Source organism: Pteropus vampyrus, unplaced genomic scaffold (genome assembly GCF_000151845.1).
Source record: "Pteropus vampyrus isolate Shadow unplaced genomic scaffold, Pvam_2.0 Scaffold72, whole genome shotgun sequence".
Classification (NCBI taxonomy): Eukaryota; Metazoa; Chordata; class Mammalia; order Chiroptera; family Pteropodidae; genus Pteropus; species Pteropus vampyrus.
In genome coordinates this window covers 1,540,738-1,563,591 of record NW_011888853.1, presented here as the reverse complement: position 1 = coordinate 1,563,591, position 22,854 = coordinate 1,540,738, and the positions used below count along the sequence as shown (strand labels likewise).

At 58.5% G+C, this 22,854-nt stretch overlaps 2 protein-coding genes across 5 annotated transcripts; one reads left to right on the top strand and one right to left on the bottom strand.

Annotated features, from left to right (window-relative positions):
- Window positions 1-3: 3 nt before the first annotated feature.
- NAT9 (N-acetyltransferase 9 (putative)) lies at window positions 4-5,843 on the top strand. Of its 4 annotated transcripts, none has more exons than XM_011361898.2 (7): window positions 4-65; window positions 687-772; window positions 1,629-1,738; window positions 2,283-2,426; window positions 3,021-3,080; window positions 3,283-3,377; window positions 3,485-5,843. In XM_011361898.2, exons 2-7 carry the CDS (start codon window positions 696-698, stop codon window positions 3,605-3,607), a joined length of 609 nt encoding a protein of 202 aa, XP_011360200.1. In that variant the 5' UTR covers window positions 4-65; window positions 687-695; the 3' UTR covers window positions 3,608-5,843. The 4 variants fall into 4 exon arrangements, with proteins under 4 accessions (XP_011360200.1, XP_011360199.1, XP_023387428.1 ...); XM_011361897.2 differs by having other exon boundaries at window positions 17-107; XM_023531660.1 differs by having other exon boundaries at window positions 29-107; window positions 3,286-3,377.
- On the bottom strand, window positions 5,590-22,165 carry SLC9A3R1 (SLC9A3 regulator 1). The gene is made up of 6 exons (XM_011361896.2): window positions 21,477-22,165; window positions 11,027-11,188; window positions 10,066-10,219; window positions 7,805-7,845; window positions 6,645-6,710; window positions 5,590-6,441 (listed from the first exon to the last, which is right to left on the bottom strand). Exons 1-6 carry the CDS (start codon window positions 21,936-21,938, stop codon window positions 6,250-6,252), a joined length of 1,077 nt encoding a protein of 358 aa, XP_011360198.1. The 5' UTR covers window positions 21,939-22,165; the 3' UTR covers window positions 5,590-6,249.
- Window positions 22,166-22,854: the final 689 nt, after the last annotated feature.

The following is a 22,854-nucleotide window of genomic DNA, read 5'->3' as shown; positions in this document are numbered from 1 at the left end:
ACTCCCACGCGCATGCGGAAGAAGTGACTGCCGGCCGGGGTGGGAAGCAGGGCTGGTTGGAAGAGGTGGATCGTGCCTTTTGCTGGGGACAGTTTCGTCGGCGGGGAGTGGGTGGAAACTTGGCGGTTTCGGGTCTCCGGTGGTTGGGGTTGCGGGGGAGGGGGTGAGGGTAGAGAGTAGCCTGCAGCTCCACACAAAGCAGAAGGGACTGCAGCTTAAGCTTGCTTCACCCTAAAGTGGCCTGGTTGACCTGGCTTGAGAGTTGGGAGAGAGGGAGGGCTGGAGCCCAGAGGGTGGTTGGAAATAGGTTTAAGACAGGACTAGAAGTTGCTCTTGGAGCAGAGCTTCAGGACGGGGCAAGTGATGGGAACTTTGGGGATAAGCCTTGGTGTTTGGGCTTGAGTCTTGGAAGTTCTGGGAGGTGGGGCAGAAGGGACAGGCAGACATGGTAGCTCAGGCCTGGCTCCTTGAGATGTAAGTCAGGGATTGTTTATCTTTAACCAGCCCTGCTCCCCTTCTTGCAAGGGATTTAGAGGCCGTGTTCTCAGAAGTGTTTAGAAGGAAAGGGGTGGAGGCTCTTTTGACGACTTAGCCCCAGGAGGCATTTAGCGGGTGGAGAGCCTGGGCTCCCACCTTAAATGGGCTGAAACTCAGGGCCTTGAAGTCTTTGCCCTCCCCACCCACAGGCTGCTACCATGAGGTTAAATCAGAACATCTTGCTGCTGGGGAAGAAGGTGGTGCTGGTACCCTACACCTCAGAGCATGTGCCGAGGTAACTGTTCCACCTGACATGGGGCGCAAGCTGTTCTCCAGGGCACAGCAAGGAGGGTCGGCCCTCCTTTGCCCAAATCTCAGAGGCTGCTTCCTCGGAAGAGAAATGCTGGCGTGAGAATTTACTACATACAGGCAAAAGTGAACACTGAAGTGAAGGACTGTGACTTCCTTGGAAGAAGTCACCCATCCCTGTTTTTCCCTCACCCTGCCAGCTTCCTTTTTGGCTTTCAGCAGGGAATTCTTTTATGTAAACTAAATGTGTGTAAGAAAAAAAAAGGAATTGTCTTCTTGCCTAATTATAAATTAGTCATATTCTTTGGTGCCAGTGAGTATGCTGTTTTTGGAGACGTAATGTGAACTTGTCATAAAACTGAGCTGATGGCTTGTTCTGATGTCTGCTGTTTTGAAAGGCCAGGACAGTCGCAGGGGGCAATCGGCACAGTCCAGTAGACCGGGATGGTGGTAGTGTAGGGGTGCACTCTACTTGTAGTTTTCCTTTTTGGGGGTTCCTGGTGCCTAGCCTTTGTGAAGATCTGTCCAGACTTCTTTGCTGAGGTTGGCTTGCCATATACTTCCTCTGGGGAATTTGAGAAATGTTTGGCTTCAGACTGCTCTCCCTTAATTCTCCCTGAGACAGGGTGGGAAGCTGGACAGATAGAACTGACCCCTCCTGCTGTCCGCTTGGTCTTGTGCCTGTGGTCTTCTGCCTTAGCAGCAATTATAACCCTTTCTTTCGGTCTTCTGTGAGCCCCGTGGTACCATGTAGGGTTCTCCTTTCTACAATTTTATCATCTCAAGAAATGTCAGACCCATGTCAGTCCTGCCTGCCGAAGGACATCCCTCTATCCCTGCAGGTACCACGAGTGGATGAAATCAGACGAGCTGCAGCGTTTGACAGCCTCCGAGCCGCTGACCCTGGAGCAGGAGTATGCGATGCAGCGCAGCTGGCGGGAAGATGCGGACAGTGAGCAGCAGAGGCCCTGAGCTGGGCTGGTAGCGGGAGGGCTGACTCCAGAGGCAGTCTCCAGGGTCCCTCCCTTTCCCATTCTCAGCTGTAACTCTCCCGGGGCCACCTTGAGAAAAATAACTTGAGAAAAACACCTTGAGAAAAACGCCTCGTGACAAACCTGGAAGGTGCCTGAAACTCTCGTTCTCTGATGCCCCCTGAAGCCAGTCCCTGCGGCTGATGCTTCTTCCTCACTCACTGCACCAGGTTTGGAAGGATTTAGAGAAAGTATTTTGGGCTCTGGCTGTAACTGAGGCCCTGCCCCTCACATCCCTTGCTGCAAGCCTGGTGTGGTTACTGCTCTTCGGGCCTCTGGCTGAGAGAAGGCCATCGTTTCCTGCCAGAGGCAGAATTAGGGCTTCGTAATCAACCGAAGGAAGTTCTGGCCTTCCTTTTCTCCCACCAGCCTTAGAGATGATGGTAGTTCTCTGGCTTGGGTAGGAAGACTGTCCTCACTGCACTTGGGGAGTATAGGGGATAACCCCGTCGCCTGCCTCTTTAGAGTGTACCTTCATTGTGCTGGATGCAGAGAGGTGGCAGGCCCAACCAGGCGCCACTGAAGAGAGCTGCATGGCGGGAGATGTGAACCTCTTCCTTACGGATCTGGGGGACCCCTCCTTGGGGGAGATCGAGGTCATGATTGCAGGTTTGTTCCACCTGGCCCTGCCTTCCCTCCCTTCTGGCCCTTGGATCTGCTAAACCTTAAGCCAGTCGAGGCTGCATAGGGACCTCAGAGTTCATTGGGAGGCACTGGTTAACTCAGCACCTGGCTGGGGCAGACTGCCACTTGGTACCCCCTTAGCCTGGTGGTTCACTTTATTCCTGTCATATGCTTAGACGTGAACTTAACCTTTGATTTTAGGGTCTTCAACCTTCAGTCTTCCCCATTTTGGGGATGGGCTGGGGACCCTCCAAAAATAAATGACCTACCCTGGAGCATCTCCCCAAGCTGTGGGAGGAGCCCTCCAGCGTATGGCCTTCTTGGTCCTTATCCTTCACCTGAGAGGCTGTGCAACTGCTCATGAGGCAGCACGCTGAGGTTTAGGGGTCAACTTTGGGGTCAGGTTGCTATGAGACCTTGGGCAAGTCATTTGCCTTCTCTGTGCCTCTGCCCTTTCATCTGTAGAACGGTAATAATATTTATAAACTTCAGAGTTGTGAGGATTAAATGAGATCATATCTGTTAAGTGCCTGCTCTGGAGCCTGGCACGTGGCATCATTGACTTTCGTTTTCTCCTAGAGCCCAGCTGCAGGGGCAAGGGCTTTGGCACGGAGGCCGTTCTCATGATGATGTCTTACGGTAAGGAAGTTGGAGCAGACAGTCTGGGAAGTGGCCAGGCCCTAGGTGAGGGCTAGCGCATGTTGGGAGTGAGCCTTCTTCAGGCCTGAAGTGGGGGAGGTGACAGGTGACAGGTGCCTCCACTGCAAACTGGCACTGGAAGGGCAAGAAGGTACTGGAGAGACCTTCATCCTCTAGCTTGTCCCTCTCTAATTTCTGGGAGGAGTGACCAAGCTAGGTCTGACGAAGTTTGAGGCTAAAATCGGACAAGGAAATGAACCGAGCATCCGGATGTTCCAGAAACTTCACTTTGAGCAGGTAAGGATGTCGCCGGAGGGTGAAACCTGGATCTGGGCCATGGAGTCTGCTGGTGCTAGGACTTGTGGTTGTAAAGTAGCCAGCCCTGATCTCTCTGGCTCTTGTAGGTGGCTGTGAGCAGCGTCTTCCAGGAGGTGACACTCAGACTGACGATGAGTGAGCCTGAGCGGCAGTGGCTTCTGGAGCAGACCAGCCACGTGGAAGAGAAGCCCTATGGAATTGGGTCGTAGGCGCCCCGCTGATAGAACACTGCGACAGGAGGGGAACGGAAGGGGCCTTTGGGGCCGAGTGCCCCCAGCTGCGCTCCAGGCGGGAATCTCCTTCGGGGCCCTTCAGACTCTGGGCTGGACTTTCCTTGGCCTCCCTCGGGCTGGCAGTGTGGCAGAGTGACTCCAGGGTGCCCCTCCTCCTGGCCAAACCTGGACTCAGACTCTCAGAACCAAGAGCCGGTGACATAACCCCACGGGAGGCATCGGGGTGAAGGTGGAGCTGGAGAAAAAGGGGGCCTGTGAACAGGCTGTCCCTTCCTTTCCCTGGGAAGGTCAGAGGCGCTGAGGCCCTGGCCCGGAGTAAAGCACCCTGCTTGGCCAGCTTCCCGTTTCCTCACTGGGCCCGTGTGGAGGTGAGGCGAGCCACTGGGAGGCCCAGCTACAGCATCTGGTCCAGCATGGGAGCGACAGGGCAAGGGTGGCTCAGTCCTCTGTGCGTGTCCTCCTGTGTCCTCCGTTCATCCCTCCACCTCTGGGAACAGCTGCACCTAACAAGGCCACAAGGGGGTGCCGGAGGCACAGGATCGGGATGGCCAGGCTGCCTGGCGACTGGGCCAGGTCTCCCTACCTCACAGCAAGGGGGACACCCCGACGTCTCGCCGCCCTTGAGCTGTCATGATGTGGGGTGGCCATCAAGAACGGCCAGGCATGTTTCAAAACACAGTTGTGGAAGAGACTCTTGAGGGAACCTAGGGCATTCGAGGGTTAGAAACAGTCCCTGGCAAGTTGAGACAGCTGCCCAAGGCCTCTTGATGGCAGAGTGGGACCTGTTGCTGGGGCCTCCCAGTCCCCTGGATTCTGGCATCTGACAGCAGATCATGCATGTGAAAAACTAGAGTTAAACAGCAATGCGAGCGTCTTCTGAGCCACCTGTCTTCAGCTTAAGCCCTGCCCCCAGGGCTTCCCCAGCCTGGCCAGGGATGTGGCGGGGCAGCTTCTCAGGCTTCACCTGTGGGGGGGCCTCCATCAGAGGTCAAAGGGTGGGGTGGGGGCAGGGCAGGCCCAGCTGAGCAGGGCCCAGGGCGACTGGTGCTGATAAGGGCTTGGCCACAAACCCAAACGAGATGGCCAGAGAGTGACTGGCCCTCCTCTCAACCTGGGGCTCCAGAGGTCCCCTCCCTGGTTCTCTGTCTCCCTCCTTGTTCTCCTCAGTCCCAGGAACCCGCCTTCCGAGGTTTCCTGGTTGGGCGGAGAGTAGCCTTAGGCCAACTTCCCTTCCTTCTCTGAGCTCCTGCTGAACCTCCTGGGCTGGCGGCTGCAGCTCTCAGGCCTCCCTGGCTGACCTCCAGGATGTGGCCTCGAGTGCCAGCGGTACAACGGACCTGGATCATTTGTGAAGGAACAGGGCATTTTGCCCTTGGCAAGTCCCCTGCACCCACCTGCCACATGGCATGTCCAGGGCTGGGGTTTGTTTTCCCCTAGGCCTGGACAACTGCCCTCCAATCAGGTCCACGGCCAGATAAGACAGAGGATCTGGCGCCAGCTCAGGCCACTCCTGGGAATCCCGAACCCCACTGGCTGAGGGCGGAAAGATGAAAGCCAAGTCTTCACATTCCCAAGCCAACTCCAGCCTAGATTCACACTTCCAGTGCTCCTGGAATCAGGAGGGCTCAGAGCCCTCTTGGCAGGTGGGGGTGGGCTCCCACTTCCCTGGGCAAACGTCTGGATGGGGCCCAGCACACCTGTGCAGGTTGACCGGAGAGGGAAGCACGAGGAAGCTGGGTGGGTCCCACTCCCACCCTGGCCACCCAGACAGCTACAGGCCCGAGGCCCTGTGGTTAAAGCTGCCGAGCTGTCACTCCTGGGCTTGGGGTCCCAGAGAGTCCCGGACCATCCTCTCCCTGCAGCTGTCTCCTACCCTCAGCTGAGACCACCCTGGGAACACCCGCTGACCATTTCTCAAGGCCAGGACCGAGCTCTCAAGGAAGACACAGAGGCCGAGGCAGTTTGGAGAAACCAGTTGAATTTCTGATGGAGTTTGTACAGTTACAGTGGTGGTGCCTGGCTCAGGGCTGAGCAGGGTGTGGCCAAGCCCTCCCCCCACCTGCCCAGGTTTCTGGGGTGGGAGTAGAAACAAAAAGTTTAAGGCTGAGGCCGCTGCTATGTCCTAGATGCAACAACCTGGAAAATCATGTTAATCAGGAAACAAAAATCCCTCTGAACTCTGCAATACTGCACTCTTTAAAAAAAAAAAAAAGTGAACGAAAATAAGATACCCAACCCAGCCCTCTCAGGATGAGGTGCTTACTGCTGTAATCCAAGTCCTCCAACCCTGGGCCCAGTCATCACTTGAGGTCGTGACCCCTCTCCCAGTCCCACGGTCCTTGCATGCTGTAGCTCCCAGTGATGTCCCGGGAGGGGTGGCGAGCGGACACCTGGTGGGCTGAAGCCCTCTGCGAGGAGGGGGACAGTCTGCTCTTTGATTGGAGTAGGAAAGGCAAACATTCACGTAGTTCTCTAGAAAAATCAGATTGGCCAAGAGGGGAGATGCTGGTGCTGATTTGTAAGTCATTCGTGGGTGAGTGGGGGGCGGGGAGGGGAAGGGGGCTGAGTTGGGGTGTGGGCCCAGCCCTCCAGCTTTCCCGGGTGGCCGGGGGACGCGCTCAGAGGTTGCTGAAGAGTTCGTTTTTCTTGCTCCAGTCCATCTGCGGGGCCCGCTTGTTGCCGCGCTTCTGGTGGGCCCTCTCTTTGGCCGCGGCCAGGGAGATGGTGAAGTCCGGGATGGGGTCGGAGGAGGAAGAGGTAGATGAGGGTGCCGTGGGGTCCTGTTTCTTGGGGCTGTCTTGAGAATTCAGCTGCCAGGGAGGGGAGGCAGAGAGCGGAGTCAGGGCCTGGCGAGGCGTCCTGGTCTCGGTGAGGTGGCTCAGGGAAGCCAGGTCACAAGAACAGAATGTGGCTCGGCATGTGACCTCCGAGGCAGGCTGGGGAGCCGGGAACCAGTGTGGCCTGGGAATGGGCTCCTAGCAACTCGGTGCCACCTGTCTGCCCGCCCACTTACCTCTTCACTGGTGTCACTGGAGGTGGACCTTGCCAGCATGGGTCTGGGGTTCTCGGAGGCCGCCTCCTGGCAGAGGGAGGACAGGTGTGGGTTGGCGGGGACAGGGTGGGGACGTCCTGAGTAAGGAAGGGCGTTCCCGGGGAAGGCGGGTGCCTCGGTCTGACAGGTTGCGCTCAAGCCCTGGCCACCCGCCCACAGCCCCACTGCCTGGGCCTGCCAGGGGCCCTCGGGATGTACCATGCTACGTTCCTCCAAGGCTCAGGGCAGCCTGGTCCCACCGCCCAGGTGGGAAGGCGCATCGTGAGATGAGCTGGATCGCCCAGTCCTCGTCCTCCCAGTGAGGGCTTTAGGGCTGCCTTGCCTTTTGGGACAATGACCAAGGTGGGGCTTCTTGGAGCATGGGGATACTGGGGGCCTCTACATGGCACGGGGAATACCTGAGATGCTCCCTGTATCCCTTGTGGCCCACCGATTGATTCTCTACTTGGACTTGACCTCAGGAATCTTGAAAGTGTAACCCAAGGCAGCCGAGAAGGAATAAGGCGGAGGAGAGTTCTAGACCCACAGATGGAGTGACAGAAGGTCCTGGTGGTCCAGGGCCACCCCCCTTGCTGTGTCCCCCCCAGGAGCTCCTGGGGGAGGGAACCCTTTGAGCAGACCCTGCAGAGTGCCGGCCCATCCCAGGGCGAAGGCCTGCTGGGACTTCAGCTTGGCGCTGGGATGCTCGTGGCCTCAGCTAGCAGCCAGCCCGCCATCTCTCCCCCACCGCCTCCCCAGCCCTTCTGCCTGAGGAGGGGGGGTGCTTTGTTCTCCCACCCAGACTGGAAGGAGCAGTGGCCGGCGGCGTGCGGCCAGACACTGAAGCTCTGTTCTTGGGGGGAAGAATGGCCTCCTCTGTGCGGTGGGGAGTTGGGGGTGGGGCTTGTCCCCCAGCATGGCGGGCTGCAGAGGGGCGTGCCAGGCCTCTCTCCAGACGGCCTTGGTCCTAGGCCAGGGCCGGGGGTACACAGGCGGTTCTACCGCTTGGAGCTGGGGAGGGAGCAGCTTGGAACCAGGAGTTTGAACCTGAGCTTGATGGCTGTCCTCCCGACCACACCACCTTCCACCCTTCTTCCCCAGCCCCGGAGAGCCAGAGAAGCAGGTAGAGGGTCTGCCTTTACCTTCTGGATCTCCCCATTGGTGAAGGGCTCAGGCAAGGGACCTAGAGGAGAAAAAAGCAGAGGTGAGTCCAGACGCTCTGGGGCACGTGGGCGGAGTGCAGCGTGGAGGGGTGAGAGGCGCGGGGCTGGGCAGAGAACTAGACCTTGTTCCTGGGGTCAGTGTTTCAAAGTCTCTTGACTGCCACCCACTGTAAGCACAGTTGGCGTTTTGACAACCCAGCACACACAGATTGTGCGTGACTAACAAGCTTCACAAAGCAGCTGGCCCTTACTACGTCCCTTAAACCTTACCCTCGCTGTCACAGTGCTCTTTGATGTTTTCTATTTAATTTCAGTAAAAAAAAAAATGCTGGGCTCTGACTACCAGATCAGTCTCAGGAACAACTGATGCCTGCGGAGCTCCTCGAGAAAAGCGCTGTCCTAGACTGACGGCAAGTCCTGGCTGGCAGCTCATTACAAACACACACTCCCGGGCCTTGGCACCAAGGCTTCTGATTCAGGGGGTCTGGAGCAGGCCTGGGACTCGGCATGCTCCAAATGCTCCCTGGGCGACAGAGTCACCAGGATGAGAGCCACACCCAGGCTGTGGTTAGTACCTGCCCCAGCTGAAAGGGAAAATCATCCCAACTCCTCCTTGGTAGTGTGAGATGAGAGGCCAGGAGGGCTCGGGGCAGTGTCCTGTGTGTGCTCCCCGCCACCAACGGAAGACCTGGCAGTGGCAGGAGGGGTCAGACGGAGAATATAGGCCTGGGGTCACCCTCGGTGGGCCCGTGCAAAGGGACCCGTTCCACCTCCGGGCACAGGTCGGCCTGGGTGGGTTTCTCCTGAACTCTTAGCTTCACATAAATGTTCATCTCTCTCCTTGCGCTGCACCAGAGGCCCGGGCAGTCAAGTTTACCTGACACCTTTTCCTCCCTCTCACCTGCCTCGGCCAGGCAGGGGACTCCTGGGACACAGGGACACTCATCCTCCCACCGTCCCCAAGCTGGACCCTTCCCCATGAGCTCCAGTGGTCGGGGTGAAGCCCTGGAATTGGGGGACGGGTGGGGGAAGCGTTCCTCTCTACGGGACGCCCCCAGTTACCTCTGATTGGGAGAAGTGGGTACAGACACCACTCTGGAGAAACCGGGAGGGACACTGGGAAGGACAGCTGCCCCAGGGCCTCTCCCTGGGCAGGTCCGCTGGCCAGAGGCTGCAATTACGCTAGTTCTCAAGGCCCTTCCCACCCTAGCAGACGGGAGGAGCGTGAGGGCTGACGGCCTGTGGGTGCGGGGAGGAGGCAGGGGAAGGCATCCGGGGAGCCGCTGGAATCCAGATCTCCGCCGTGTCTTCCTCATGCCATGTCCCCAAGAGCAAGGCTGGGGCTTCTCTGGGCCTCAGTTTGCCCCTCACTGAGGAAGGGGATTATCCGAGTTAATCTGGTTCCCATGAACTTAGGAGATGGGTAAGGTGACAGACACCCTGCCTCCCATGCCCAGAGACTGTAGGAACTTCCGCTGACCCATCCCGTGGCAGGACCTTTGTGTGGACCCCGCCGCCCCCCAGACACAACCCTGACACCTTCGGGGAGGCCCTGCCCATTGCAAAGTACGAAGAGGCTCCACCCACCCCACACCCCCAGGAGGTCTTCCCAGGGAGAAAGTCCAGACCAGGGAGCACGGCGCTGCTTAACTCCTCCCTGCCCTGGCATCGCCGCCCCACCCTGTTTGGCTTGGGCTCAGGCGAGGGGAGGCGCCAGGCTTGGCAGGGTAATGGTGGGGGATGGGGAGGGCAGGGGCCCAGGGACTGAGGGGGGACCCACTGCTCTCTAGAGCCAGCAAGGCTGGGTTTCCAAGACAACCGGAAAGAAGGGAGGGGAGGCACAGGGCCTGTCACTGGACTCTGATCTGACCAGGCGAAGGCTGGAGGCCTCCCCAGAGTTAACCCTTTCCTCAGACCAGCACGGCCCCGAGAACGTGCTGGCCCGGCCCGGAGGGGACGAAGCGCGGGCCTCCCTCTGGCCCACGAATCCTCCGTCCTATCTCACCGTCCCTCACGCCAGCTTACCACTGTCATGTGCCATCCTCAGAAACCGACGGCCAACCTCTGCCGCTTCTCCCAACACTAGGCCCCACTCTCTGCCAACCCGCCCCCTGGGCCTGTCCTGAAGAGAGGAGGGGGCATGGAAGCAGGAAGCGGTCTGCCCCTCACCAGGGACACAGGTCTAGAGCCCTGGCCAACGCCCTCGACCGGGGGGCCTCCAGCCACACCACGTGGCTCACCATTCAGATGCTCCTGAGACGGGATCACTTTGCACTTCTTGAAGAACTCATCGGTCTCTCTGTCCACCACCAGCAGCTTGGTCTCGTCCCCACCAGCCTTGATGGCAGATACCACGTCCCCGTGCTGCTTGCCCTCCATGCAGACCCCGTTCACCTGTGGATGGGGGCGTGGTTACCGACACAGGTCTTAGTTTGCGGGAGGAGGTACAAGTGGTGCTCTTCGTCCTCAGCCAGTTGGCAATCTGGGAACACTGAGCTCACCCCCTTGCCTGTAGGGGCCAGTGGTCCTCCCACTTGACAGATGGGATGGGAAGCAGGACACATAGGAAAAGCCAAAGAAAATACCCCGATGAGACTGAACAAACACAGCTGTGACGGACGGGAGGGAACGGCCCGGGAGGCTGGGGAGGGCCCCAGCTCTTCCACGTCCTTGCCGTCGACCTCCCTCTCTGGGCCTCAGTTTGCTCACGTGTAAAATGAGAAGTCTGGGGAGAGCTGATCTTCCAGCTCTAAGGTTCTAAGACTGAGATTCTGGGACCTGCCCAAGGCATTTGGGTCACATTTCCTCTCCCGCAGAGCACAGCGCAGGTGTATGAGTGCGCCCAGCAGCCTCACAGGGAGAAGGATTTCACCCTCCTGTCCCCACCTGTGCCTGGCACTGAGGACACTCAGGCAGCAGGAAACTCCAGGGGTGGCCCCGGACACGCACCCGGAGTGACGGGTGAATCATGGGCTGCCGAGGGTGTCTGGTCGGTGAAGCAGAGCCCAAGGACATCAACGAAGTCAGTCCCTCTGTCCACCAGCCACCTTTCCTTCCTTCCTTCCTCCCTCCCCGTCTATGGGCTGCCTGGGCCCCGGGGGCTAACTGAGGAGCAGACAGTGTAACGTCTGCCCCAGGAGCGCCTTTTCTGTGAGGAGGTGGTCGGGAAGGAGAACCTGGGAAAAAGGCGAGAAGCGTTACCTCTACGATGCGATCCTGGGCCTGGAGCCCTGCGGCTTCGGCGGGCGAGTCTGCGTCCACTGACCGGATGAACTGGCCTGGCTTGGACTTGTCGCTGTGCAGGTTGAAGCCATAGCCGTTGGCGCCCCTCTTCATGGTGCAGAGCCGAGGCCGAAGCTCACGCTGTGGGGATAAAGCAGGGTCTGTACCATTCCACGACATCCCTGCCCTGTGCCTGACCCCACCTCCCCATCGGGGAAGGTCCGGGAATAAGGCAAGTCTGCTTAGGTCCCACGTGGCAGCGTGAGAGAGTGCCAGCCTGTGTGCAGACCCAGTGTTGCAGCAAGCTGCCGAGGTGACTCTGAGCGACAAGGCCCCTAGGCCCCTGTCAAGCCTCAGTTTCCTCTTCTGGCAAATGAAGAGTGGGACCAGATTAGCTCAAGCCCCTCCCCCTTGACATTCTAAGGTTAATCATGTTATTTTGATTGCTACCTTGTCCCTCCTACCAACAGCTCAGTCTGGACTTCCTGGCGGGGTGGTAGGTGGCACCCCTGCCAGCTGCTGGGTACCTGGGACATGTGACTGGGGACCCTCGCCCCAGCGTACCTTGTCCTCTGCAGTGGGGAGGCAGGGCCAGGTGTTTACTGAAAGCTGCTCAGCATGTTTACAGTAAAGCCCTTCCTTACCCACACGGCCCCCGTCTCTGCCACCCTGCCACATGGCCCAGCCAAAGGGAGCCAGGGACGAGGGGGCAGCACAGCCAGGGGTCCCGGACAGGACAAGGACACCCCACTGGCAGCGGCGACAGAACCCCAGAGAACCTGCTGGTCCCCAAGGAGCATGCGTGGGGCGGGGCTGTGAAAAGCAGGGCTGGGCTGAAGGGAGCGCGATGTAGCTGCAGCCGTGGCCTGGACGGGCGACCTCCTGAGAGGGCACAGGCGGATTCTCCTGAGCACTCGGACAGACACTCAGCTGAAACAGTTTACACCGTCCAACTTAAGCAGCTGAGCTCAGAAGCTGCAGGGTTAGGATACGGGTACACGATGCGGGGAACACATGTGAGTGGGCGAGAAAATGAAACCTTGGCCAGAAGCCCGAGCTCCAGGACTGACTAGGGGTCCCTCTCCCCGTCCTCCCAGGCCTGGCACAGGGCCGCAGCAGGAAGCCTGCGAGCTCTGGGTCACCCCTGGACGCCAGGCAATGGGCAGTCACTCACTGGAACCCTGGCCCAGGTTCCAGCTTCCCCACTATGTGACCTGGGGCAGTAATTACCTCCTCAGGGCCTCAGGTCCCTCATTTATAGACCACTCGTGGTGCCACCTGCCTCCCATGGTTGCCGGGAGGCAGTGAGGTAATTCGCCTACAGGGGACACTTGACAACTGTAAAATCCCTGTGCCTATGCAGACCTGGCCCCTGCTGTGAATAGTCAAATGAAAGCGAGAAGTGAGATTCTGGGGGTGTGGGGTGGGGTGCTCTGAAACCCCAGTCCCCAGCTGGGAGCAGAGATGGCAAGGGATGGGTGGGGAAGGAGAGGAGGGTTCACCAGCCCCAACTTGCCAGCCCCAGGTGGAGGTGCCACTGCAGCTAGACTCAGTCCCCACCCGCCACTCTCGGCGGGGGGAGGGTGGGCGGGCAGCGGGTGACTACCTGCCTTTAAATGCCAGGGCGGATCTTTCTGTGTTTCAGGATGTTGATGGGGGTGTGGAGAGGCCAAGACAGGAAGGAGGGGTGATGGCCGGGCCTGCGGGTACCCTAATCTGGACTAGGTAAGGTCTCAGGCACCCTATTCGCTCAAGTTCTCCTCATCCCTCCTGCCTCTCACTGCAGGGCCCACACCAGCAGGCCCGCGGGTACCTGCTTATCCGGGCCAGCCACAGCCCCCTGGGACGTCGTCGTTCGGGGACTAAGAGAGGCTCTTCTCCCCTCCAGCTAATCCCTCCGCAAAGCTGCCAGCTGGGCCCTCCCCAGCCGAAGTGAGCAGAAACAGGTCTGACCAGCTGCCACCACCAGGGCAGGCTCAGCTTTCTGCCCCAGCCAGGCTGAGCTCTGCAGCCACCCTGAGAAAGTGGGCAGGGTGAATCACGGGTAAGGGAGGGGGCAGCTCCGTGTCTGCTTCTCCCCGCCCCCCTCACTCCAAGGAGCCTTCCCATAGCAACCTGGCTGGGGCTGGTCACGCCCCACCCCCCACCGCCATTGAGATGGGGAAACTGAGACTCGGGAGGTGATGTCCACTGCCTGACGTCACACGGCTTTACAGGGGAGGGGCCAGAACGCCAGCCCTGCCTCTGACTTGGAACCCGTGTTCCTCCCACCATCCGTGGGCTGGCCCTCAGGGACCAAGTCCAGACTGGGAGGGGGCCCCTTGGAGCTGAGGCTTCAGCACGAGTCACAAACACTGGGGTCACTCTCGCCAAGGTTCCGGCAGTCTCTGCTGGGAGGCCCTTGGGAGCAGACGAAACCACAGCCTTCCTTCCGGGTGCTCAAAAGGCCTCATGTAGCCACAGCTACAGTGTGGGCTTGGGACAGGCGACGAGGCAGTGAGCAGGCCTGGGCTGGGCTTGCGGGGCGAGGGCTCATGTGCTTTCCTGGCTGGCAGGCCGCGCTAGCTGTCCTGTGATGCGGACTCCGTGCGGTGGGCTTCCCTCACTGATCTGATCCTCAGCACGTTTCACCCCGGGACCCCTTGTCTGGTGACCTGTCATTAAAGCGGGAGGGCCCGCTTTGTTCTCATCAAGCCATGAAGACGGGAGAAATGGGCACCCAGCCTGAGGGCCGCAGGGCCCTGCTGCTCCCTTCTCCCTGGCACCCCACCCCATTGCCCTCTGAGGGTGGCTGGGCAGAGGGAAAGGAAGCCCCAGGTAGTTCAGTGTTCAGACACCTACAGAGCCCCATGTAGCTCCCTCATTTCTAAGGCCCTGGAGCCAACCACCCTTCCCACAGGAAGGGGCGGGGGCTTCCCATCTTCCAGGGAGACCAGCCCTGCTTCTTCCCACCTTTCCCCCGGCTTGTCTCCAGGAGGTGTCATTCCAGCTGCTGAGTCAGCCCATCGCATCCTGGGTGCAGGTTGGTGCCAACAGGAGTCCCTGGGGGCAGCCTCCCTGGGGATCAGTGGGGCTGGCCCGACACTGAGAAGTTGGGGAGGGGTCAGGCACCTAGCCTGAGCTTGCTCGCCATTGCTCCTGGGCATGTACCCCCAGAGCCGGGGCAGGGCCTGGGTTCTGCCTCTAGGAAAAGGAGTAAGTGGAAGTCCAGGCCATCTTGGGCCTGATGTGTGGCCCCCAGTTCAGGGGGAGCCTGCCATGGTGCTAGAGGGGTCCAGGGCCGGGGGGCACTTCAACATGCCCCAGAGTGTTCAGAGCCTCAGGCAGGAGTCCCAGCGACGACAGCTCAGAAGTAAAATGCAGGGTCCGCTCAGAGAGGAGACTGGCAGAGACCCGGGAGCTGGAGAAAGCAACGTGGGACAACAGTGGCCAATGGGCAGCGCGAACGGGCCAGGGCGGCTGGGGCTGGAGGGGTCTGAGCCTCTCACTCCCAGAAAACGCCAGACCCACTCTCGGGAAAAGACCTGACAGGACAGCTGCCTCTGACTGTCATGAGGCTTCTCCTGCTCTTAGGTTCTCGGGCTGTCCCAAACCCTATCCCGGGCCTGACGTGGCTGCCCCCCACCCCCCATCGCCTCCTCTCCCCCGGGGGAGTCCAGCTCCACCCCAAGTGGCCGCCCCTTCACCTCCACCCACGCAGCCCAGGGAGCGGATGGCGGGCACGGAATTCAATAGGCACCACCAATAGCCACCTGGAAAGCTGCGGAAAGTCGATACCCTAATCCCGGTGACTGTCTCTGGGGAGAGGCCCAGGGCCGCTCCCTGCTCCTGTCAGGTAGGGCTCAGGGAGGGTGGCTGGGGGCCAACGCCCACTGGGCCCAGCCCCTCCCTGGCCAGTGCCATGGTGAGGAGCTTATAGAAAACGGCCAGGCTGCCTCCCGCGAAGGGCCTGCTGGAGGAGTGGGGTGATCACCAGGGTGGCCAGGGGAACAATTGAAGTGACTTCGCAACCCAAGACCGCCCTTCCCCCAGCCCAGCCCCAGACAAGGGCTCTTGTTTATGCACCTAAGAATGGTGCCTGGCTGCCCCACACAGGGAAATCGGCCCCCAACAACAAGGTGGGCAGAGAAGGAGATAGGGGCGGTGGGGAGGAGGGGCCCTGGCTGCTCTGGTGGGGGTGGGGCAGGGGGTAAGCAACCATGGCTGCTTTGAGAGGCACTCAGTCCATTCCATGGGATTCTGGAGACACAGGCTTGGGTCTGGTGCCAGCTCTTTAAGGAAGCCAGGATGAAGAGAGCTGGCCCTGCCTGGGGTGACGTGTGACTGGGTAACATGGGGGCATTGTCCTTAGGGCAGGCTGGGAGGTGACTAGGAGCTCAGACCACTGGCCAGCATCCACAGCTCTAGGCTGAAGGATCCTCTCCTCGCCCAAGGGGAGGTACAGAGGGCTTGGCTGCCACCCACTCATGTCCTATGGCCCTGATGTGGCTCCATTTCACCCTGTGGGGTCTTCCCCCAGCTCTGTGCAGGCTGAGGAATATTAGATACCTCCATTTGTGAAAAAGGGAGCTGTTTCTAGCCCTTGACCTTAGACTTCCTATTTCTCAGTGGGAAAGCACTTTTCTGGAGCCTAGCAAGGTGGGATCCACAAGGGAGACATAAGCTAAAGTGGGGGCTGCTTCTCCAACCCCCCAAGCAGGGGCCCTGAGCCAGATTCCCCCTCTGCTGTCCAGGGACCCACCCAAGGGAGAGTTTGGCTCAGGTCTCCCCAGGGCTGGACAAGGCTGGGATGGAGCAGGCTGGTACGTGGGCTGCTGCCTGGTTGGACACCATCCAGGCCGGCCACCCCATGCCTGCCTGCCCAGCAAGCACTCCATCGTCAGCCCTCCTCATCCCTCATTCTCTTCCCAGAAGTTGCTGGATTTAACTCCTGTGGGCTAGCCCAAGGGGCTACTTGTAAGGACCTTCGGGAGCTTGTGAAATTGGGGCCCTATCGAAATAAACAGTGGCTGTTCACTGAGCACTTATATATGCCAAGCACTACACTGGGGCTTTATGAGTGTTTTCTTGTTAAAACACAACTTTAACCCTACAAGGAAGGTATTACTGCCCTCATTTCACAGATGAAGGAACTCAGGTTCAAAGAGAGCATGTAAATTGCTCTAGCACAGCTGATAGAAGGCAGGCTCTGAACCCATATCTAGATCAGCACTACCCAATAGAAAAATGTAATGCCAGACATGCATGTGTCAAAGAAAATCATAGGCTCAAAATGGCGTCACTCACGCTAACAGCCCCTACCAGACCTAGATTCAGTGCACAATCTAACGGCAGCTTCAACCTTTCCGACAAATATCATCTTAATGGGTCTGGAGTTTCCTGGTCAAGCTCAAGGAAGGTAATCTGTTACATGGGCCCTCTCCATCCCTCATAGAAAAGAAGAGGAAATCTGCATAAAAACACTTCCTGAAGATGTCAGGCCCCCAAATAATCATTTTCTCTTGTCAGTAGCTCCTTTGCCCCACCCCTTCCCATAAAGCCTTCCCATAAAGCCTTTCATTTTGTGCGGTCCCTCGGAGCACCTCTTTAGTTGCTAGATGGGATGCTGCCCAATGCGTAAAGCGCTTAATAAAGCCAATTTTATCTTCAAATTTACTTGGTTGAATTTTGTTTTTAAACATAGATAATTAAAAGTTTTCCAGCAGCCACATTAAAAAGTAAAAAGAAACAAGAGAAATTAATTATAAGATCTTATTTAACACGAGATATCTCAAATATTATCGTTTCCACATGGAATCCATTTAAAAATTATGAATAGGCTATTTTACATCTCTTTATTTGTACTAGGTCTTCACATGTGGCCAGTGGCTGTGGCAATGGCCGGCATACATCCTAGAGGTCTCACTCTCAACCTTTAGGCTGTCAGCCCCAAACACTTTTCTAGATCCCCGCCCCATGACCTTATAACAGGACACAGGGAGAGGCTGGAGCTCAATCACCCAGCCGAGAGCAGCCCTTGGACGTAGACGTCGGGGAATCTGTATCACTCTCAGGGAATCTGTATCACTTGTCCTTTTTTAGAGCACAGAGACCTAAATATTGCCTAAGGGTCTGGGGACATGGTGATGGAGTGATGGGGAAAAAAAGCCAAGGCCAAAAGACAAGGTCAGCCTCTCAGTAGGCTCTTTGTGCTGTAAGGCAGCCCTGAAATAGCAAGGGTGGGTTCTCAGGACCTGAGGGTGGAGGTAGAGACTTGGTCACCAGACTGCCCGCCAGCCCATCACAGGGGAAGGGATGGGGCCAGGAGCCTGCCCCTTCTAAGCTGAGGCCTCCCATCAGGACAACACGAGGGACAGGAGCACCTGGGAGTCCTCGCCCAAAGGGCTCGGCTACCTGGACCTTGCAGGGAGATGGTTCAAGTAGCCTAAATTTATGCCACTGGGATGAGCAGAGACACCCGGCTGGACAGTGAGGCCCCTAAGCAAACCAACTGTAGCCAAATGGACATACAGACAGACACTGGATTCACAGTGAGCGGGGTTCCAAGACACACCCTTGAAGGTAAGAACCAGGGCTAAGCTAGGGGAGAGAGATATCCCAAATATGTGGCTTAAGGGGAGGAACCAACACAAAAGATCACGTACACTGTCCATCTCAAATCCAACATCCTGCGGCTCAAACCCTACTGTCTTCCCAGAAATGGGAAAGAGAGTGGTAGACTGCCAGCTGGTTGTGTCCACCCAACCAGCTTGTGACCTGGGGTGCCTGCACCATCTTTGCCTCTGGGATCAGGATCAGGTCTGGTGGGAACCCACCCCAAGCTGGGCACTTACACACACACTCACCCATCATCTCATTGAATCCCCCCGACAACCCTGCAGGGTGAGTGCTAGTGTCCCCATTTCACAGATGCAGAAGCTGAGGCTTGTAGGGAACAAGGAACAATTTAGAGGCCCGGATCCAGCAGGCTGGCAAAGCCAAGATTCACTCATGGATCCGGCTGATCCCTAAGCGCAGACTTTTGGCTAATTATAAAATGGAAGGTACTAGTAGGCAAGAAAAAGTGCTTCTGTCTGGAATTCTGATCTCTGGGTGTGCTTGATGGTAGGCAGGTGCAGGTGTGCTGGACTGAGATGATTAGGACAAAGGTCCTTAGTGGCTGTGATGCATTCATTCACTAATTCAAAAAATATTGATCGAGCCCCTCCCTACTCTGTGCAGAGGACAGGGCTGGGGCTATAAACACAAATAAGCCACAGCTGTTGCCTTGGGCACTCACCAGGCAGTGATAGAGATCATAAACAGGTGATTTAAATAGCGTGTGTTCACAGTGATACGAGATGGAAGGACGGGGAGCAGAGGAGGCGAGGAAAGGCTCCTTGGGAGGAGGGTGGTCTTGGGGAGTGCGCCCAGTGGAGATGGGGCTGAGGTAGAAATTACGCGTGAAGTTTCAAAGGCTGAGTGAGCACAGTGTGCCAGAAGGGAATCTGGACCCCCCCGTGTGTGGTGAGGTGGACACAAAAGGGAACGTGCTCGATTGGAACCACATATGATTGTTCAACAATAGTGACCCCTGACTGAGCTTGTCCTGAGTGCCAAGTGTGGCCACAGCCACACTTGCCAAAGGCGGGAGGCGGATCCAGGGCTGGTTGCCCCATGGATGGGCGTGTAACGATCGCTGTGAAATATTTTTGTATTCAAATGGTGAGCACTTACCTAGTGCCAGGCACTGAGCTTTACGAACATCCTCGGGTAATCCCACAGCCTCTAGAGGCGGCTGCTATCACCCCAACTTACACAAGAGGAAATGGAGGCTTAGTGAGGTTAAGAAACTCGGCTGGAGGTGGCCCGGCCAGTACAGCTGAGCTGGCTGAGGCCTGGCCAGCCACCACTGTGGGCTCATGTGCCGGGCACCAAGGTCAAGGGTTTGGGTCCCATCCTCTGAGTTTGTGGAAAGGGGTGCTGCTGCTCCTGGTGGGGAACGCCATCAGCAAAGGTGGGCAGCGCTGGAAGTGCACCTCCCCCTTCTTCTAGACTAGTACTGCGGGCACCCTCTGCCCTGTATCCACCTTCCTTCCAGGCTGGTCTTCCCAGTGGGATGTCGCCCGCCACATGGCACTTTTCCGCGTAACTCCTTTCTCACTTAGGAGGACTAATGAAAAGGCCGTAACAGCCCCCACTGTACAAACAAATTCAGCCTAAAACGAATTAGTAAAACTTGAAATGCTTTACCTAAGAGAAGCCTTTTAGGAAAAAAAAAATAACTTACGATGTTTATTAAAATGTTTTTGCAATGACAGGGTGGGTCACCTGCATGCCCGCCATACCAGATTTCACGGGAAGCTCCTCATAGTGGGATGTAACAGTGCTGACTAGCTATGCATAAGGCTAAAGGCGGTGGCTGCACAGAACAGCGATTCAAATGCTTGGGCACAAAGGGACCCAATTCGGTATCCTGTATGGGCGCAAGTACTTCCATTATTTATAAAATTCTAGGGAAGGCAGAGCCAAGATTGCTGTGTAATCCAAGGCCCCCATTTTACAGATGGGAGAACCAAGGCTCAGAGACGTTCTGTGATTTGTTTGTTGACCTGAAACCCCAGGAGGCCTGGTGACTGCGTCCAGGAGACTGGGTAGGGTGGGTCTACTCCCTTCTCCCGGCTTAACAAAGTACATAGGTGTCATACCACCGCCTAGGGAACCTGACTCGGTGCTCATCCAGAGAGCAGGAAGCCAAGTGCTGCTGCCTTTTCAGACCGAGGGGGCGGGGTCGGGGGGGGGGAAATGGGGGGGTGCGGCAGCGTGTGCTAGGTCCTCCACTCCCTCTACCCCCCGCCAGGCTCTCTGGCACCCAGCAGCAGAACCAAAAGGGCAATGGGAGGAGCTGAATGTGATGCAACAGGGGGGGGGGGAGCGGGCGGGGGCGGTACACGCTACTTGTGCGAGTGCCAAAGTCCAAAAAACCAGAGGTATGGAAAATCGATGCCCTCAGCACAAAGTTCAAAGTGGATTTCTGCCTAGGACCAGAGGTCACGGGTTCCAATTCTCCAGTGTCTGACCCCTGACTAGGATGCTCTGACCCCTGCCCCACCTTTGCCAATGCCAGCTTGGCGGTGGCAGGAAGTGGGAGCCTGGCGGGCCTGGCATTCCCGGCACCCAACTCCCGCTGGACACGGCTACTTGTGACCTCACTTCCTTCACTTCCACCAAACCAGTTGGTCCTCTCGGGCTCTACCCTCTACCTTAAGGCCGAACTGTGCCGTTTCTCTGTCCAGGGGAGGCTCCTGCTGGCACCATGGACACCTGTGCCACAAGCTGCCACCAGGTGGAGAGCTGGTGCAAGCCATATGGGCCATGGGGAGAACCAGGCCCTGCTCCCCAGTCTGCACCCTAAGGCCTCCCCATTCACTCTCTGGGGACAGGAGGCTCAGCACAATTCCAGTTTTGCCACTTCCCCTCCTGCAGCTGATCCAAACTGAGATCTTTTGGGGAAACACCGAACATGGGCAAAAAGCAACCAGCCTGCTTGCTGTCCCGGGATGGGAGTGAGGCAGACAATGCCAGGACAAGACCACCTGCCCACAGTGTGCTCTGCGAGCCCCTACGTGGCCCAGCGCCACGGGACCACTCTCTGCTCTCTCTCACGGAGCCATCTTTCTCCTCCAAGGTCCTCCCTCCCACTCCCAGATACAAGCTAGTGCTTACTCCTCACATTCCTAAGAATCATAAATCCTCCTGGGCGGCAGAGCCGCGGCCACCACCCGGGAGAGGCCTCTGCACCTCCTCCCCACCCCCACCCCTCATATCGCCCTGAGACAGTGGGGCTTCCTCTCTCTTTCTTAGAAGTCACACCGGACTTCAGGAGGAGGGTGAAGTCCAGCCCGGCTAAAGTTAATGATACACACACCAGTAGCCTGCGACCTCTCCCCTCCCAGCGCGGGGGCTCCGCAAAGAACAGGGGTTGTTATTCCTCTAGCTCTTTGAAGTCGGGGCCACGCTCGCTTTACCCCAGCTTCAGTTTCCGACCACCCACAGGGGCGTGGAAGAAGCTGGCACCCGTGGGACGGCTGGCGGAGAAGCGGGCCTCGAGGGTGGCGGGATTAGATTAGGAAAACGGGAGTAGACATCACCAACGGAGCCGAGGAAAGGGGGACTGGGCTCCCTTGAGCCGCCCTCTCTCACCGCCACTCCCAACGGGCACGGGACAGGAGACGCAGGTGGCGAAGTAGTTCAGAGTCCCAGCCCAGTCTGGAGAGGGGGTGGGGGTCGCGGGACGCAGCCCCAAGCCCGCGCCTACCAGTGCTGGCGAAAGCGGTCTGGCGAAAGCAGTCTCCCCCTCGAAGATCGAGTTTCAGAAAAGACAGGTTTCTCCCTGATCCGCCCCTCCCACCCCGTTCCAGCCCCGCCGCCCGCCCCAGCCAGCACTTACCAGCTCCGGATGGCTCTTCTCCGCCTCCCCCGGTTCCGGCGCGGCGGCCTGTGGCTCATTTTCGTCGCCAGCCCCCTGCGCCTCGGCGGCGGCCGGCGGCTCGGCCTGCGAGGGCCCTTCCTGGGTGCGCAGCAGCTCCTCCCGGACCTGGACGCCCAGCTTCTGCAGCCGCTCGTCCGTCTCGGGGTCGACCACCAGCAGACGCACGGCGTTGAGCGCCGCGCGGATGCGGCTCACCACCTGCTGGTGGGTCTCCTTCTCTACGTTCTCGCCGTTCACCTCCACGAGCCGGTCACCGGCCAGCAGCCCCGACCTCTCGGCTGGCGAGCCGGGTTCCACCAGCCGGATGAACTGGCCCACCTTGCCCTTCTCCCCGTGCAGGTGGAAGCCATAGCCGTTCGGACCCTTCTCCAGGCAGCAGAGCCGGGGCAGGGGAGCCCCGGCCGCTGCGTCCGCGCTCATCTCGCCCTGCGACGGCTCAGCGGCGCGACGCGGAGTCCTGTAAAGGGATCGGAGACCGGACGGTCCAGCCCTTTACCCAGCCCTGCGGACCGGGAGGCTGGAGAGAGCGCGGAAAGAAGCCCCCGCGCCGGAGGAACTAGCAGGTGTCCCGCGAACTGCAGCCGCGAACTGCTATGAGCCGAGGAAGGAGCCAATCCCCGCCCCGCGCCGCGTCTGAGAGTTCCAGAACCCACCCCGGACCCTTATTCAGGAGGCGGGGCCGCGCAGAGGTGTAAATCACTCCGGGCCAATCAGGGGCCACGGCCAGGGGGCGCTCTGGTCGGCGAACGACGCCGGCCAATGGGAATGCGCAGGGGCGGGGCCCTGCGATCCGCGCGGCGCCCCGCGGCGGGAGAAGAAAGAGGGCTCAGGAAGTGGAAGTGTTTGTTACCAAGTGGCCTGAGTTGAGGCGGGGGGCGGGGCGAGTTCTCGGTACTGAGCAGACGGGCCAGCAGGCTCGGTTCTGATTGTCCCCCACCTGTGGCGGCGATTGAGGAGAGCCAACCCGTGGGTAAAAGATCCTAATGCTTTAACAACCTTAGCCAAAACTTTGCAACTCCAAAGCAAGGGTGGGGGTGGGGGTGGGGGTGGGGGTAGGGTGAGGTGGGGGGCAACCGTTGCCGGGAAACCGCTCCCGCTCCGGGGCGGCGAGGTTTCAGCGGTCTTACGAATAAGACTGATATCTATCTCCGACCCAACAGAGTTGCTTGAATAACATTTTCCTGTTTGTGGAGTCAAATTGTGCTATCCCAGGATCCGCTTGTGCGAGGGGGCGTGCTCTGATTCTCACAAGGACAGTGTGACGGCTCAGCAGAGTCCAAGGCTTCTCAGGGGCTGCCCACTGAAGACGGGCCGTCCTAGGGCAATGTCTTGGGCA

Coding starts and splice junctions, on each gene's coding strand:
- SLC9A3R1 (XM_011361896.2), bottom strand. CDS start 21,938: ATGAGCGCGGACGCAGCGGCCGGGGCTCCCCTGCCCCGGCTCTGCTGC. Junction 7,846..10,065: donor GTCTCAGGAGCATCTGAATG/GTGAGCCACGTG, acceptor TTTCTCCTCTAG/GTCCCTTGCCTGAGCCCTTC. Junction 6,711..7,804: donor CCAATGGGGAGATCCAGAAG/GTAAAGGCAGAC, acceptor TCCCTCTGCCAG/GAGGCGGCCTCCGAGAACCC.
- NAT9 (XM_011361898.2), top strand. CDS start 696: ATGAGGTTAAATCAGAACATCTTGCTGCTGGGGAAGAAGGTGGTGCTG. Junction 1,739..2,282: donor CTGGCGGGAAGATGCGGACA/GTGAGCAGCAGA, acceptor CTGCCTCTTTAG/AGTGTACCTTCATTGTGCTG. Junction 3,081..3,282: donor TCTCATGATGATGTCTTACG/GTAAGGAAGTTG, acceptor AATTTCTGGGAG/GAGTGACCAAGCTAGGTCTG.